The sequence below is a fragment of the Trachurus japonicus genome, chromosome 20 (assembly GCF_045865225.1).
Source record: "Trachurus japonicus isolate A0001 chromosome 20, Traja_1.0".
NCBI lineage: Eukaryota > Metazoa > Chordata > Actinopteri > Carangiformes > Carangidae > Trachurus > Trachurus japonicus.
The window spans coordinates 20,288,723-20,307,071 of NC_140926.1; the positions used below are offsets into that span (position 1 = coordinate 20,288,723).

Here is an 18,349-nt window from a genome sequence, read left to right on the forward strand (position 1 = left end):
GATTTTTACCTTTATTAAAGCAGAAGTAAGTGGTCCGGTCGTTTTCGCTAATGCTGCGTTCCAGGCAGGCTTTTGAAATCGTAAATTACAGCTTCAAGTCACGACTTACGACTTTGTAGCGTTCCAGGCAACCCACTCGTGTTTTTCCGACCTGTTTTACCGGTGAAAGTCACTATAACGGCCACTCGTAACTTCCGACCGGTGAACTCGTACCAGATCGAACTGGTACCACTTCACGGTCGGAAAAATACGAGTTTCCTTGAACGCACCATAACAGTCCTCGTCCCTACGTCGCCACATTCACGGCGTTCCTTGGCTGCACACACAGCCCTGCATGCCGTTCTCTCTCCTCATTGGATAAAAACTGTAGGATACGAGAAATGTTTTCTCTTCGGCTCAGAGCAGAGCAGAGTGACTGAGAGACCCGTGTTTCAGTCCAAACACTCTATGTCAGTGATTGCTGTCGGAAGATATAACTATTTAAGTCTTATATTAACACAAATATATCACTTACTTCTGCTTTAAGTTTAAATTATCAATTTATTAAAGCTACTGTATAGTGCGTAACTTGTACGTGTCTGTAAATATCCGTTTCACCCAAGCCACTACAAGAGGAGATGATACAACGCTGATTAAGCCGTTTGGCTCCTCTAACGCCTCGCAGTATTTTTCAGTATTTGTTCTTTTTGTATTTGGTGTCTTTGGCGACATTCCCGTGCTGGCGCACAGGAAATAACGCATTCTACTCGGTTTTACCTGACAACGAAAAGGGAGGGGGGAGGAGAGCGCTGCTAGAAGCAACATGGCGGAGAACCTGAAGAAGTGACCAAGAGGTTCAGAAGTGGATCCTACTAAAAAGAAAAAGCCTCCCCGTTCGGCAGAAGGTCTGTTGGTGAAGAAAGAGAGTGACAAACGGTAGCAGTGGGGAGAGGAGGGGCGGGTTACACCATATTGAGGTGCAGGCCGCATCATTGTAATAACGCAGAAATCCTCTAGGGGGCGACAGAAGTTACACACTACAGCTTTAGCTCATTGTGATGGTTATGACTTGTTAAATGGAGAAGGGATCTCTAACACAAATATACTCATCATAACAGATATAATGTTATCCACCGCTCCATGGATTGCCTTTTCGTTGGCTACGTTGAAAACAAATGCACAGGGGGGGGGGGGGTAAGCAAAACAGGGACAAAACGACTGGACTTGCAAAGTTCCCCTTTAATATTAAGTTTAAACTAATGAGCAGTTATTATGGAAAGATTGGCAGCTTTATTCTTGATGTAATTATTGAACATTTTCTGATGACCTTTTTGCTTCGATTCTTTTAGCAGTGTAATGAAGACGTGCTGCTTTCCACGCATTTTCCCATAATTAACCCTTTCTAAAGATCAGGTAGAGCAGTATGCATTAGAAAGAACTGCATTCAGCCCTGTATGTATAGGTGCTACATTTCTACAAAAGACAATGCAGCCCACAGTTCCAGGTACCTATATCTTATCTTGAAGATCATTGCTTGTGCTCTTGAAGAAAAACCAATTGGCAGGCCTCATGGGTGGGAAGCCAGAGGATGGTAGTGACGCCTGCATAGAGCCCGAACAATACTTTCATTCAGGCGAGTGTCAGAGAGGAGCGTGAATTAACAATAGCAAGCACTCCCACACACACCTTCAACCACAGAGATGACTTCAGGAATAAAAGGCAACAAGCTCCTCAGCTTCAAGGGAGACAATCACAGCAGGCTGAAAGAGAACAAAGCTTTCTCTGCTTGTCAGTGCTCACACTATTAATGCTTTTAGCGCTGAATGACAATGTATCACTTCAAGAGTGATCAAATATAGACACTGAATAAAACTTGAATCCATAAATATAGGGAAATATTGTGTGGTTGGCAAATCTGATTGGATGATACCTGTTGCTCCTACAAGGTTTGAAATTTGATGCTTTGGATATCAAACAAATCTCATGTAATGCCTCTGTTTATCAGGGGCTTTCTTTCTTTGAGTTTTATAGTATTATTAGATCCATTTTCCTATTTTATTAGATTATAGAATTATAATTATTGAATGTTTTGATTTAACTGTTTTAATTTATATTCCAGGAAATTAGGTCATAAAAGGTGAGCATAGGTACAGGTGGCTCTGATGAGACAGGGGGGAAGCCACAATGTCTTTTGACCGCTGCTCTTTTTGTTATTTATTTTATGATTGAAAGCAGAATAAACAGTGTGCATGTAGAAAACTAAAGTTTGTGTTTGACTTAAGAGCGAGCGCAGTGACTGCTTTCAATTCAGCAAGTCAGGACCACAGCTTAACGCCCTGGAACAAGGGATGGCGGGTAAGGCTGGTTGGAAGATGCCACAAGTGTCTTAAAAAGTTTGAATGAAGTCAGGTCGTGTTTGTACAACTAATTTTCTCACATTTTTCAATTCATACTGAAGCTCAAAAACTTGTTGAGTAGCCTAACCCATTGTTGAGTTGAGTAACCCCTTCAAAACAGGCTTACCATTAAAACATGAGCAACTGTTCACAGCCAAAACCACTGAAGACCACATTTCCTTCATTTGACTTTATTTGTCCAGCATTTAAAGTAGAAATACTCGAGTTGTACAGGATGATTGCCTCATGTCATTGTAGCTGTATTTGTGCAACTTGGTGTGGCGGACAGATAGCGGTAGCCAAACAATGTGATCGGATCTAAAGCAAGTTTTGGAGACATGAAAAGTGTGGCACTTCCTTCGAGACCAGGTCAGATCCAGGCCTGACCTCAGGTGATCCTCAACTCCTGCTTGGATATTAGGGGAAAATAAAACCTCATTCACATGCCACACAGCACTAGCAACAAGCAGGTAACCATGGATACACTGCATTGGAAACCCCTCTTTCTCTCCCCTCGTCTCTCCTGCTCTGTTTTACGTGTTTAAATATTTCTCTCTCGACCCTCAGCCTCTATTAATTCTTCCCATCTTTCTCTCCTTTTTCTTCCTCGCCTCTTCGCAAGGATCAGCATTCTTGTCTGCAGCATGCGCAGCGGCTGCTCAGACTACAATGAACCAATTCCCAGCCGACAGTCACCATGGCAACTGGGGGTGGGGTGTGGGGTGGCGGTGGAGGAGGAGGAGGAGGAGGAGGCCCAAAAAACATAACATCATCCCATGCTCAGACAGTGGTGATCTGGTCGACCACTCGGGTGCTGTCGTTCATTTCGACGCACTCCACCTCCTGCCTCTGTCCGTCTCCTCCCGGCCGGTGGCCCCGGCTCTTGGAGGGGGGGAGGAAGGTGAGGAGGGTGGGGAGGAATGCCAAAGTGTGCAGGGCCGAGCAGCCGGCCGTGAGGGTGAGGCAGCGGAACAACGTGTGCGTGAGGTTGGAACGAACGGAGCCAACGGGCACCAGGGCGGCGCAGTAGCAGATGAGCGTCTGTAGAGAGGGCACCCCGTGTCTCTCCAGCGCCACTCTCACCCAGCGAGTCCTGCTCTCACCCCGACCCGAGGCGAAGCCGCAGAGGAGGGGGCCGCTGCAGTCCGCCGAGTGTCCCAAAGCTGAGATCAGACACAGCACAGACATGCAGTCCAGCTCCACGCCCCATAAGGTCATGAAGCCCAGCACCCCAAACTGCACGGACAGCAGGGTGAGGCCCAGCCACACGGACACCAGCGGCTCCACGACGGCCAGAGACGACAGACCCAGCAGGAAGAGCACCGCCAGCAGCGAGTGTCTGAGGGGGGAGCTCACCGCCGCGGCGTAGCGGTCCAGGTAGACGAAGGAGGGGTTGAAGATCAGGAAGCGGACGCGTGACGTCAGTGACAGGCGCCGCAGCGTGTCCAGGAGCACCGACATCTCCTCGCGTTTGTTCTCCGTTGTTTTGGCGACCAGGAAGATCCGCGACGCCGCCACGTCGGGCTCCTCGCCCTGGCCGCGCTCTGCGAATATGATGTCGTCCGCGAAGTGGGCGAACTGCGGCTCGCGGAGGAAGGAGTGGCGGAGGGTGTGGGTGAAGTTTTCCCGCGGCTGGCTGGTGGACAGGTTGCGGTCCGACAGGTAGTTCAGGTAGGCCTCCAGCCAGCTGATCCTCTGGAAGCCTTTGGCGTACTCCAGCAGGTCCCGCTGCACCGAGGCGTTCCAGTAGGGGGCGCTTTCGTAGATATAAAATCCAATGACGGGAGAGTATGAGCTGAAGTATCTCTGCTGGGCACGGGTGTACAATACTGTCGTTGTATCCATGGCAACCAAGGCACTGGGGTCGGAACCCTGGGTCACCTGTTGACGAGAAAAAATATTTGTTTTAGATAGAACACTTGAAAGAGGGACAGAGGGTCAGTGTCGGGACACGCGGACCAACCCCCACCCACCAAGGGAGGCAGCTGGTGGCGGCTGTCTGTCCATTGCGGCATTCAGGGAACATCTGCAAATTTAATTGGAAGGTTTCTTTTCCTGGTACCTCCTCAGTCCAATGGGACCTTCCAAAAGATTTTAAAAGCTCTCCGTAGGGGTTTGCTCCCATTTAGCCTTCACCAGGATGTGAGGCATTCAGGGCACATCCTTTAATTGTAGCGTCTACCCATACTCTGCATGTGAGGGCTTAAAGGGACATCTGCTAATTGTAGCATCAGCCAATATTTGGCATGTTTGGCTTATTGAGACATCTGTTCTAGTCCTGCTGTGGTTGGAGAATAAATGAAAACATAAAAGATACATAAAAAGCTGTCAAGTGAAATGAAAGAACAATAGAAACCTACATAGAGAAAGATGTTGTGGGTAACTGTAGCTGGGAGCTTTCAGTGTAGCGAACCTGCACATGTCCCAGATCTTAAAGGTTGAGTCTGGAGTTTTTTGCCCCAAAATAAACGCTAGTCTTATACAAATGAAATCCCTGTTAATCATCACCTATGGGCTTCTAGTCCTGTGTGGTGACTGTGTCTGCAGCACCCCCTCCCCCTGCCTGTATTTTGGTCTTTTGCTTTGTTTTGTTGTGCATGGGGACGTTTCTGGGTGGAGAGCGAGAGAGTCAGTGTTTTCTTTCCAGCCAATGCCAGAACTCAGGTGAAGCTACGTGCAGCAGAGTAGGAGGGCTCAGGGCTGCTAGCCCCACGCTGTCCCGGATGTTAGCGAGTGCTAGCAAGTCTCTCTCTCTCAGCGGGTCCATGCCTATGTTCCCACAGCCTTATGTTCCCACAGCCCTATGTTCCCACAGTTCTAAGATTTTTCTCAAAATTAGGCCCTATGTTCCTACTGGACTCTCTCTACCTATCTGGACTCTATCTATCTGGCCTGTCTAGCCTCTACCGGGTCTTTTTACTAAACTTAACCAACTCTTTTCTTCATTGCCTAAACCCAACTAATGGTGGGACCAAAGGGCTGTGGGAACATAGGGCTTAATTTTCAGTGACAACAAAAGTTAGAAATGTGGGAACATAAGGCTGTGGGAACATAGGGCTGTGGGAACATAGGAATGACCCCCTCTCAGCAGCAGCAGTCAGGACTGCAAAGAAAAAGAAATATAGTCTGAGTGAAGCGCTGGAGTTGCGGACACCCGGACATCACCGACAACTACAGCCTTGAGTGGTAACAAGTATGAGGGCTGTGTGGTGAGCTAGCCCGATGCTAACTTCGGCTAGCGGTAGCAGTTAGCATCCGCCGCTAACACCCTCTTCCCAGCTCACCACAACGGCCCTCCTGCTCGTTACAACATGACACTAGAGACTCCTGTTATTGGTGACGGCCGGGTACCAGCCCATGGCTCCAGCGCTTCACTCGGACTGCATTTCCTTTCCTTTGCAATCCTGACAAGCTGCTGTCAGGGGCAGGAGGCTACACAGTTGCAACGAACAAAACTCTCTTTTTTCTATTGTCATTGTGCCTTATGATGCTAAATTTATATTCTTTATTTAGTTTGTTTGTTTCATCGTCAGCCCGGTGATAGACAGGAACTTTTCTCTTTTGTCATTGTGCCTTTAATATGCTAACTTTATATTCTTTATTTAGTTTGTTTGTTTCCCCGTCAGCCCCGTGATAGACAGGTGACCTGAGTGTGTGTTTGCGTGACTCACCTGGAGGAAGCCCATCAATCCAAAGGAGATGTAAACCAGATACAGCAGAACAACAAAGGGTTTGACATAAGTGTTAGTGATCCAGTCTCCATAGCAACGTCTCACACACCCCAGCAAAAGGTGAGAGTCCTGAGGATGAGGGTCCGCGCTGGCTGCGGTGTGTGTGTGAGGGTGTGGGTGTGCATGTGTGGAGTTGGCCACATGATTGTGTCCATGTGAATTGGGGTTGTTTGCAGTATGTGGGTGAGGATGAGGATGAGGATGAGGGTGAGGGTGTGGGTGTGGGTGTGTGTGAGTTAGGTTGGGATTTGGCGGGTGACCGTGATCGTGTCCCACCCCATGCGGCGGATTGGTGGTTTGGGCCTCGTCCTGGTAACGGGTGTACATCAAACACCGGTACCAGGCCGGTTTGGAGTCCAGCCGGTCCGGTTTGGGGACTCTGCGGCAGAAGCAGCCGTGCCTGTATCCGGTCTCTAGGTATCCTGTGAACACCAGGCAGGAACTGTAGAAGGACAACATGTAAACGTAGCTGATGGTGACGGCTAAGGCGGCGGTGCGGCAGAAGAGCCGGACAGCTTCCATGTTGGTGAGCGGCGAGGCGGCCAGGCCCAGGGTCATCAGGTGGAGCATGGTGGAGCCAGAGAAACGCAGCATGACGTCCTCAAAGACGCTCGCCACTCGCTCCTTCACATGCTGGTCCTCCCGGGTTCGCCTCCATGACGACAGCATCTCGAAGGAGCCGAAGAGCCCGTGACCTGCGGGGAAGCAAAAATATATTATATGAAGCTTGCTTTGCTTTATTACCCATTTATTCTGATGAAAATTACTCATGGATGACTTTTTTATGCTTCTTTTATTTCTCCTCTTTTATGTATATACTATAAAGCTGCACTGATCAATACTTTCACATTAAAAGCTGGTCAAATGAAAGTAACAGACACAGACCCTTCTAATCTGATGCCGGAAAGATGTGGGTGGAGGGGGTTTTGTGAAGCTGTCTGGCCATTCAACAACCACTTTGGATGGAGAGTATGTGACCCCTCAGTTAAATGGGGTCACTGAGATTGTCACGATTTTGCAGTTTCTTTAAGTGCTAATGTGAATTTTAGTTCCTCTCAGTTTACTGTTTGGATTCCACAGCCCTCAGCTTTAGTGTTTGGTTCCCTTGCACCACTCTCAGGTATGCAACTTTTGGTTTCTTTTGAAAAGGTGTTCTCAACCTCAGTGACACTGCAGCACTAAATAAAAGTTGATGGTTGAAGGAAATAAAAGCAAAGCAACGAGGAGTGAATTTTGTACAGAGACGCTTTTGCAAATCAGTGCTAACATCGCCCTGTGTCTGCCAGATGTAAAACGTCAACAACTCTCAAGTTGTTTGCTAAAACAATTTAAAGTGATAATATGTACATTTTGTGTTTACAACTGGTTACACTGTACCCAAGCAGCCAAATGTCAACTGCTGCAGAAATTACAGCTCAACATTTTGTAAGAGCTCTCCATCTTCACACCTACCTTGACAGACACTTAGAAGTCACACTACATTAACCTTGGTGTTTAACACTCCATTTAACAGCACACGGACAAAAAAGACATGTTCTGTATTGGTTTAAGTGAAATACTAGAAAGAAAAAGTCCCCAAAGACATATATACTAATTCCCAGTGAACCTGTTCTTCTAGTGCCTTGCTTGTGCCCAGTTTGGCTTCAATTTATTCATTCTAAGGAGTCACAATGTCACACAGGAGAGTGTAATAACTCAGCCTGCCTGCTTTTGAACAGGCCTCTCTACATAATGTCACACTTCAACAACGTTTCAACTGGAAATGTGAAATGACAGATGTAAGACACCATGGAAATATAGTTTCCCTGCGACTTGAACAACTGCCAGTGATAAATTGTACTTGTGCAGCACCAGTAGAGCTCACATACCCATTAAGAAATAAGGAATAACACAACTAAAAGTAAATATTTTTTAAAATAGTATAACCTAGAAATAATAAATAAAATAAAATAAATCCAAAATATACATATAGTTTTAAAGCAGTCATCAATGTCTTTTTGTTTTTTATGTGACTGTGTATGCAGCAGTTTCTATGTTCCCCATGTCTCATGTGCATGCACTTGCACATACATGTTAATATACGGGCAGCAGATGGTTTTTAATGGTTTCCTCTTCGATGGTTGCCATGGCACCTGTGAGTCACCAGTGACACACATACCCCCCACCCCCTTGCCCGTCCCCCTCTCTCTCTCCAGTGACCTCAGCATGGCGAAACACTTAACACCTTAGCAGAGGCGTAACATACCAACACTTCAGGCGTGGGTGCAACTGAGAAAGTCTGAGGATCTTTTGCTCGTGCGTGTGTGCGTGCACACGCATGTGCTTGTGTCTTAAAGAAAGAGATAGAATTAGTTCATGACAGGGAAGAGGTGTGGAGGTTAATGTTGCAGAGAGAGATGATGGAAGTGAAAAGAAAGCAGGCTGGGGACAGCTGCAGTGGACCAAGGATTTTGATTTACCAGTCTGAGATGGCTAATGTGCGCCCATGGACACACACACACACACACACATTCAGTAATGCAGGAGAATATACCCTGGAGATAAAGAGGTATCTCCTTCCAAGCCCATTTCAGCCCAGAGCTATCACTGTTGTATTATAAAATGTATTTCAGACAGTGAAAGTCTCAGTTCATTATAGCTAGAGAAGCTATTTGTCAGAGCCATACATGCCAAAAATAGGTTTTCTCCAATCCCATTATCAGTAACAGCTACAGGTGATGATGAATTTCACTTGCAATTCCTATGACAAAATTAGTATATTAATTGTATGATCAAAAAACTGAATCCAGAGTCCATGGAGGCATCATCATTGTCTTGCTTTGGTTGACTAAAAGCTGAAGTCCCTGTATTCACTTAACTCTGATAACTGTGATAAGTGACTATATCACTATTTTTGACAATTGAGCAATTTGAAAATAGTACATATTGTTGATGCCAATCTCCAGCCCTAGAAAACACACACAACCTCTCCAATCACTACCAATGTAATAGTTACTGCAAGTGAATGAATTCACAGATGATTATTAGGAGGCTGCTGGGCTGTTGTTTTCTATTTTACTACATCAACATCTATTTCTGTAGCATGCAAGCTTTGCACCTTAAGAAGTGTCTCAAACCTGTCGCTGACAGAGGAAGATGCAAATGTTTTCATACAGTCTAACTCCCTCTTCTTAATCCCATCTTTCACTGTAGTACAGCCACGTTCTTTCTTTCCCTCTCCTCACACTTCCTCCCACCGTTTTCTTTCTGTCTGCCCACTTGCATTCTGAAAAATCATCCTCCTTCCCTGTCTGTCTTCTTTCTACCTACAGTATAACTTCATTTTCTACAGAGAAATTCTTTAACTCAGCCCTGATTTGGAGTGATATTTCATCCAGCCACCACCACCACCTAAACCCCCTCTGTCTACATCCCCTATATCTCCCTGCAGTTATTTTAAGCCTAACAGCAGCCTTCCCTCCTCCACATTACAGAGTAATTATGGTATAGTATTGTGTACATGTGTGCACGGGTGGTTGCGTACACAGCACTTCCTACAGTATTTAGTATTCATGCATTCAGGATAAAGTGCTGGTGCGCCTTCAAACATATGGATGTTCATTTTCATTTAGCTCCATGTTATTGCATTGAATTCTCCCGTCTGCTCTTAGAGCCGAACAAAACACACATCAGTCTCCAACACTGCTTACAGACTTCTCTCTCTGGAACAACTCTGAAAAACGAAAAACAAACATGAAGAATTGCTTGTGAGCTATGTATGTTATTGCTAAGCAACAAATTTATTACCTCATTTAGAAAAGAAACATTATGCTGTGCTCAGGTTGATCAACAAGAGAAAAAAAACATGTTGGAATAAATGAAGATTATACGTTATGTTTCTAATTTAACGGTGTCCTGTAGAAAGCATTTTTTTCCATTCAGTGTTTTTTTTTTCTTTTTTTTACTGGAAATCACTGTGTTTGTCTTTGAACTTCAACGAACACTACAGTATGGAAGAGTTTCCTTTCTTTAAAATTAAATTAATTCAATATTAATATTTCTAACAGTCTTCCTAGTTTATATCTTACGTCTTTACATCCATATTTAAAGTCTTTTTGTCTTTGTTGGCAAATGTGCTGCAATGTCTTGAGCTAATGGTTAGCCTATTTGCATTATTGATTAATCCGTTGATTATTTTCCAAATGAATACATAATGACTTACTGACTTATGACTGCACAAAATCAATCAATTGCAAAAAAAAAAGGGGGCCTATTATATTTTCCCTTCAGTTCACTGTCAAATAAGATGAAGGAAGCCATCAGCAAAGGTTTTTGATTTCTGATTGAACAAATTGCTGAAATAGTAACTGTTTGCTTATGAAAATTGTATCTTATTAATTTTCAGTCAGTTGACCAATTAGAAACTTAACTAGAAGCCCAGTCAACACCAACCTCTAATTATCAAGATCCATTAATGTTATTTGGTCACATTTAAGTACTTTTGAACCATAAATGAGTTGTGTTTATATTTATATATGTAAATTCCATAGAACGTTTTTGTCACTGTAAGTTTTAACAGGTTTGAAAGGCATTTGCAAACCAGCTCTGCAGACTGAGGCATCAAATCATAAAAACATTCTGCGACTTCAGTTGGCAAGCAAAGCAATGACACAAAACGCCTTCTTTCCATTGAGTCTGGAGGACGTGTCGGGCTGTAAAATAGTTTGAAATCTTCAGCTCGGTTTTTGTGCCAGACTCCGGTTCAAGAACTTTAACATAACAGCTTACTTTTTCAGAGCCTTTCAGGTTTTGTCAGATGTGTTTGTGCCAACATTCTCACCCTCTGTAAAGTCAAGTTCATAGCCCACCACTTGTCAGTCATATTGATGATCTGTCTACTTTGAAATGGCATTCAGCCCGAGGCTGGCATCTGCAAAACCCATCACAGGTACTGAAAAGAGCAGACAGTGAACAGTCTGCCATCTAAAAACAATGGCAGTGTTCACGATGGCTCCCAGCTGTCATGTGTTAGCTTCTCCTTACTTTAATAGTTCTGTGCTTTGATATGCTGTACCCAAGACTTTGTTGTGTTCAACAAGCATTAAAGCAACACTATGTAGTTTTTCTACCTTAAAATTACATTTCTAAACTCATTTAAATGGTAGAAAAACTGTTAATAGGATGAATCGTGCCGCTGCTACAGCCAGAGCGGGGTTGTGCTGGCTGCAACTGCACTCTGTAACTTTCCTGATCGGGTAGGAACACAGCGCCCCCATGGTCCTGGTACATCACAGTTCTGCTAAGATCCAGAGACCGAGCTCAAGCCCAGTCTCCCTGCTCCTCTGACCCACACACAAGCACCCTGGAGGGAGCTCTGGAGCTTTGCTCAGCACTTGTAGGCCTATCTGCAATGGCACTGATACCAACGATGGCAACGGCACCTTTAACGGCAACGGCACCGCCAGTACCGGCAACTGTACTGAGACAGCAACAAATTCACGTAGGCTACTGTGCGAGGTAGCAGACAGTTGCTCTTCTCAACCAGAGTACCACTATCACAAATCCTACATAGTGTTGCTTTAAGTTCTGAAGAAATGTCCTAAACTTTAATGAAGGGACAAACGAAGAACAAGTGCATGGATATACAGACTTATAAAGACTTATAGCCAGCAATCAAACGTGGGGTCCATATGGAATCCACTTGGGATCCACTTGGGCTGCAATTGTGGGCCCCATAAGTGGCTTGCACCCAGGATCCATACCGGTAGGCCCCTACTGTGGTAGTCCATATAGCCCATATGGGCTACCACAGTAGGGGCCTATATGGATCCTGGGTGCAAGCCACATATGGGGCCCACAATTGACCTATGGCTAAGCCCCGCTCCCTCCACTCACTCGGACAAACAGTCAACATTCGGTGACAGGCGCTATGGCAGCTGTCACAGTAGGAGACATTTCACAGGAGCCAATTGATGGTTTTTGGAGACAGAAAGATTAAATATCATCTCGAAGTCACCAAAACTTAACTTAACTTTACTGCTATGGCTGCCGTTTGCCGCGAAACGCCGATAGCGACGGGCTAACTTCTGTTAGCCTGTCTATGGAGTTTTGCATTATACGTTAGCATTAAGCTAGCGGGCTTTATGCTTAGTTGTGATGCTGGCTAACATCCAAACATCTCTCACAATATGTTGCCTCAAATACATTGTTGGTTTAACTTAGGACAGATGTAGACATCCTTGTTAATTTTATCCACGTTTAGTTGGTGTTGTGGTCTACTGCATAACTTTACCTAGAGCAGACACTTCTCTCGGTTGAGATGTGGCTTAGGAAAAGGTAAAAAAAAATACACCCCGTCGCCCAGCCTCTCGGGATACCTAGTGTCGGAGTTGCATGTACCCCATGCACACCGTTTGACCATTTTAAACTTAAAATGTCAAGAAAAAACATATAAAAACGAATGAAAACTGACTAACTGCAATGCATTTCAATGGACGTGGAAGCAGAGAATGTCCGAGTGTATGGGCTAGCTATGCGCACTGTGATTGGCTCATCGTGTTTTGGGGCGTGGCTTAGCCATAGGTCAATTGCAGCCCAAGTGGGGCCCATATGGACCCCATGTAGCATTGCCGTCAGACCGTCAGAAATATTGGTTTTAATTTAAACCTACCAAGCATGACGAATGGGATGCCCAGGTACGTGGAGTTGTAGGTGGCCCCGGTCAGGTTCAGTATCCCAGCAGCAGTGAGGCCTGACAGTGTGATTGACAGTAAAGCCAGCAGTCCCAACCACGGTTTGGACCTCACACAGTCCCTCATGGAGCAGCAGAGGACAGCCAGCACACTGCACACCCCCAGGCTGGCCAACAGGGGGCGGCGCGCCAGCACCGAAGAAAACTGGAAGTCTGTCCTCAGAGAAGAGGAAGTGGAAGGGTAGAGCCCCAGCTTTGGATGCAACGCCGCAAAGTGCTGCAGCTCAGCACAGAAGGCCTTTTCCCACTGGCCGGCCACCCGGTCCATCAGGCCGCCTCGGGCTTGGAGGTAGTAGGTGAGCTGCAGAGCCCGGGCGGAACGTACGCCTTCACCCCTGACTCCTGTCCCCAGACCTCGCACCGTCCCACTGGGACCCCAACCCTGCACCCCGCCCAGCTGGTGTCCGATGTAGGCCTGCCGCCCGTCCGCCAGCTGCGTGATCGGGTACCGCAGGGCCGGGATGGAGCGGTTGGAGGTACGAGCTGATTGGATCTCCTCCATGGCGCGAATGATGTCGTCGATGATGCAGACGTTCTTGTCATCGGGGAGACACAGGTAAGAGAAGGAGTAGTTGAAGCTGTTGAAGCCTGTGGCCGGGACAGTCACTTGCATCTGGTAGATGCGCCTGTGGAGCTGTGTGCAGAGAAAAAACACACACACACACACACAAACAACAAAGATGTTCATTAAGTCAGCTTCTGACCTAATTTTGCACGGATAAAGTGTGACAAAAAGTTCCATCAAAAGTTTTTCTGAGTAAATCTCAGCGCAAGCAGCTCATTCGCCTACTTTGTGCGCTCTGACTTTCTACCTCCTAAGAGAGAGCGATGTGTAGGGGGGGGATATGTGTGTTTTATTCGACAGCATAACAATAGTGGTCTCTGAATCCTCCTCCGTTTCTATGGCGAGAGGACAACAGTGCCAGCATCCTGCATAGTGCTGGTTACTAGGCAACAGGCCCGATGCCAGTCTCTGCCACAGCGAACATGGGCAGAGCTGTCTCCCACCTCAGAGTGCTGCATTGACTTCGAAGAGGGAGGGCGTGTGTTCATGTGAGTGTGTGTGTGCGTTTTTTCTGTCTGTCAGTATCATTGTTAGCAACTTCCTAGTGGAGCCTAAAAATTCCTGAGCTCAGTGGCCAACCAGTTATTTATTCACCAAATTAATTTCTGTTAACCCATATAACTGAAAATCAGATATATAATTAAATAATTCAGGATTTGCATTTGTCATATCATCACTGAAATTTAAGGCCTGTTTTATGACTGTGGTTTTAAGGATTATGAATGTTATAAAAAGGCTTTGTCATGAGCTGCTGCTGAAGTATGACCCTCTGTTTTAAATCACCTAAATTGAGTCGTAGGTTTTCATTATATTGCTCATCTCAAATAAAATGCAAAATGGGTTAAAAGTTCTTTAAAAAGATGCATAGTACCAATTTTATTTTTATTTTTCTGAAACGTGCAGCTATAAAAACATAGAGCTTTGTATTTGAATAGTATTTAACCAAGATACACAATGTACTGTATATAAGATTGCTAGAGTGCAATTATATGAATTTTAATTAAAAAAAAACTTTAAAGCTGCTTACTATGTGAGTGTGCTGAGGTTAAATGTTGGAGTGTTTGTATACATATCCTGTTTTAACATAACTATATCATTAAAAGTACAAAAAATACTAAATATGCAACAATTTAACAAAATTAAATGAGGATCACTTGTTGCATGCTGTCTGTCATTAACACAGCTTGTACAATGAAGATACTGTATAGAGCAGCTGTGTGAGAAATCAATGGCCAAGGCTGGACTCTGTTTTGACTTCTTCAAAATAAAAGAACAAAAACATTTCTTTCAATCACAAGTGATTCACAGACACTAATCGATAATGCACGGCCTATACATCCATTACGGAAGAAAGGAGTTCACTCATAGAAGGTTAAACAGATGAACACATCAAGCAGTCAATGGGTATGACTCACAGTTCGTACCTACTCTTCTTTCAAGTGGGATCCTTGTCTAGTTCTGTCTCTTTTGCTCTCTCTATCAGCGCTGCTTCTCCACTAACACCTACTACATGCAACAAGTGCAGACACATTTGCAGAGGGATGCTGAAAGGATTTCTGGGAAACGTAAGAACTAGATGAGGCAGACGAGGCGAGTGGAGACAGGAAGAAAAAAAAAAACAGAATTTGAACCTGGCAGATGATATGTACCAGTGTTAGATTATGTAACAGCTGATTTTTCACATTTACAGCGCTCTATTTTATGCAGCAACCTGCCAGTAAATGATGCACAGCCCTAAACTAGTCTTTCTCTAAGTGTGGCAGTCCTCAATGGACCAACACTGTGTTGTGGGTTTATGTAAAGTGGGTCGAGATAACTATATCAGACAAAGAGACAAGCGTGGACAGCGGAGACGTACAGCAGATCGTGGCGTCTCAGGCCTATTAGTCAGCAGGCTCTGATTACAACCTCATAACTTAATGAAATCTTTTGGCTAATTGCTCCAGGGGTGTCAAGCTAATGCTCATAAATCTATTTAGAATCAGCAACGTGGAGACAGAGGCCTCCGAGCTGCAGCTAACTCCACTTTGTAATTAAAGTGCTCTGCTTCAAAACTATAAAGGTTGTCGGGCTGCTTGAGACTGGACTGTGTTGTTCTGTTTAATGACTATCAATCACTTAGAACGAGGAGCCAGACAGCCTGCATACACGATGTGCTCGGGCCGTGCCGGTACTGACCTTTAGCTTCTGAATGTGACCAGAGGTGGATTTGATTGGGTTTTTTTTGTTTGTTTGTTTTTTTTGCTGTTGTAAAGTTGGATTCTGCCAATTCACTGCAGCTTCATTTTGAAAGGTTTTACTGTCACACCAGCTGAGCTTCTCCAGTGACAACCTGTAGCCTATAGGAGCTTCACAACCAGAGTCCTTAAAGGGATATTACAACATGTTGGCAAATTCTCCTATTGTCATAATCGGTTTATTTCCTTTAATCATCGGTGCATGTTGTTTTGAGATCCATGGGGCAGCCGTGGAGCTGCTCACCAAACACAATGGAGGTGAATGGTACAGGTCCCCTGTCCCTCAAAACATATCAAATGCACAATCCAACAACTCCAAAACACTCTGGTGGACAAGTTGTGACCTGCACATTCACCATGCTATGAAATAATCATGTAACATTATGAGACAGTTTTTTTTCGAGGCAAATGCATAGCCGGAACTACATTCTAGAGTCTAGACATTGGCTGCTGGGCGGAGTGATTTCAAAACCGTAAGTAGTTCTTAGTATTTGCTTCATAGAGTATTCGCTTCATGTGTCGTAATGTTACATAAATATACATAATTATTTCATAGCGTGGTGAATGTGCAGGTCACAACTTGTCCACCAGAGTGTTTTGGAGTTGTTGAATTGTGTATTTGATGAGTTTTGAGGGACAGAGGACCTGTACCATTCACCTCCATTGTGTTCACTGAGCAGCTCACGTCTCTGCCCCCCCTTATCTCAAAACAACATGCACCAATAATTAAAGATAATGAACCTACTCCTATGAATAATAGGGATTATAGCAATAGGTGAATTTGCCAAAATGTTGAACTATCCCTTTAAATCATGGTTAAGTGTGTATCTGTGAGTGAGTGAGTGAGTGAGTGAGTGATATAAATATAATATACATGAGCCTTTAAATGTTCAAATTATGTTCATAATGTATTTGTCTATAAATTTTATCCAGAATTTCTTCTTTTTTTTCTTTTTTTTAAACTTTTCATCTATTCTACTTCATTTATTTAGTTTGTCAAGGACAGCAGACATCAAAACAACCTGACTTTTTGGATGCAGTTTGGAAACGTGTAGTGCGTGAAGGTGCCGTGCGCGTGCATACCTTGAGTATAGTGTCCAGGTGAACCGGGTCCAGCATGCTCCCCTTTCGGGTGGTGACGATCACGCGCCCGTACCTGCCGGGCGTCTGCAGGTCGGAGTAGAGCGCGTGCTTGGATCGGTTGACGGGGAACAGGCTGTCCACCAGGTTGCCCTCGATCTTGGCCAGGCTGTGTTTGGGCGCGAGCAGGCTCTCCACGTCCTCCTCCACGCGGTAGCGGCTGAAGCTGGCCCCCAGCAGGATGGAGAGGAGCACGGGCGCCGAGGCGAAGAACACCGGGTGTCCGGCCACAAACCGGCCCAGCGCGTGGAAGGAGGTCCTCAGGCCCGCGTGCAACACCTGGCGCAGCATCCTAGCGCGCGGCCGCGGCTCGAGCCTCTCCCACCGACCGGAAAGCCCCGGAGCACTGCCGAGCATCAGGGGCTGCAGCCGGACGCATCGGTGGGCTCCGTCCGTGTCTCGGTCCGGGGGGAGGCGAGGTGACGCCGGGTGATGGGAGGATGTGTCCCCGGAGCAGGAGGTCACCGGCCGGGGAGAATCCAACCCTCCTCCGGTCACAGGGGCAGCCCTTCCCCCGGGGTTCTCTCATCCGCTGGAATAGCACAAAGGACAGAAAGCGGCTAAATGAGCCAGCATTTCTCTGCTGTGTTGCTTAGAAGAAATATTGACAGCACTATACTTTACATTTAATAGCCACTACCCTGCTGCGTTCAGTGCCTCCTGCAAGCTGCACGGCTCTGTGCGCAACAGAAAAAAAATCGCAGCGCCAAACTGGGCTCATAATTACACTTGTTTAGCTTCCCCTTTCTTCCAGCTGACTAATGCTTTCAGTTAGTTGTGTTTGCGCACTCGAACAAGTTGCACAGGTGCACAGAGCTGGAGGATGTACATACCTAGAGAGGGGAACCGAAGGGGAGGGGGGGGTGGCCCGACCCGGTGATGACGGAGATCATCTAAGACGCATTCACACCAAAGATGTTATCTTGCCGGCTGTCCGTGCGTCCAGCTCCACCCTGCATCACCAAGTCTCCACACACATACACACACACACACGCAGCCTGATGTGCAGTAGAGCCGGGTTGGTTTGGGTGGCTTTGGTATATAGGAGTCGCAGGGATAGCTGACGCGGTGTGCACGCACCGGGGATACCGGTGGAGCAGCGTGTCAGATCAGCCTAATCTGGGTTTCCTCTGCGGCAGAGGGCTTTCTGTCGCCGGTCCTCTCCACTCCTCATCGCCCCGGTGGTTTTAGCGGAGCCTCTGTTTTCATCCGCCGCCGGGCTGCACTCCCAGCAGCGACTGCTCCGCTCCGCTCCTTGGGAAAGGCACGTCACTAATTACCGGCTTTCAAACCGGGGACCGTTTCTTTCTCTCTGTCTCTCTTTTCTCTCTCTCTCTCTCTCTTGCACCGCCCTCACGACCCGCTCTGAGCCCCCTTCTGCTGCCCCGCCCCTCTCCGCTCCGCGCTGCTACAATGCAGAGAAACAAACAGTCATGTCAAACGGAGTGAGTGGCAGCGTGTCTGTGTGTGTGTGACAGAGATGGAAAGATTAGAATAGCGACTTCCAGGAATATGGCAGGATAAAAATGTTTGATAGTGACCACAACGTTCACATTTTCTTGGATAGGCTG

General features: G+C 46.0%; 1 protein-coding gene across 2 annotated transcripts; it reads right to left on the bottom strand.

Moving 5' to 3' along the window:
• Positions 1-2,553: 2,553 nt before the first annotated feature.
• Positions 2,554-18,099, bottom strand: ptchd1 (patched domain containing 1). 2 transcript variants are annotated; one of them, XM_085763256.1, is made up of 5 exons: positions 17,612-18,099; positions 16,722-17,310; positions 12,756-13,470; positions 6,047-6,801; positions 2,554-4,256 (listed from the first exon to the last, which is right to left on the bottom strand). In XM_085763256.1, exons 2-5 carry the CDS (start codon positions 17,133-17,135, stop codon positions 3,156-3,158), a joined length of 2,985 nt encoding a protein of 994 aa, XP_085619382.1. In that variant the 5' UTR covers positions 17,136-17,310; positions 17,612-18,099; the 3' UTR covers positions 2,554-3,155. The 2 variants fall into 2 exon arrangements, with proteins under 2 accessions (XP_085619382.1, XP_085619383.1); XM_085763257.1 differs by lacking the exon at positions 17,612-18,099 and having other exon boundaries at positions 16,722-17,313.
• Between the last annotated feature and the right edge of the window lie 250 nt (positions 18,100-18,349).

Excerpts from the sequence above, each read along its gene's own strand:
- ptchd1 (XM_085763256.1), bottom strand. The coding sequence starts at position 17,135 with ATGCTCGGCAGTGCTCCGGGGCTTTCCGGTCGGTGGGAGAGGCTCGAG. Across the intron at positions 13,471-16,721 it reads ACCTGGACACTATACTCAAG|CTCCACAGGCGCATCTACCA; the intron begins GTATGCACGCGC and ends CTCTGCACACAG. Across the intron at positions 4,257-6,046 it reads GATTGATGGGCTTCCTCCAG|GTGACCCAGGGTTCCGACCC; the intron begins GTGAGTCACGCA and ends TCTCGTCAACAG.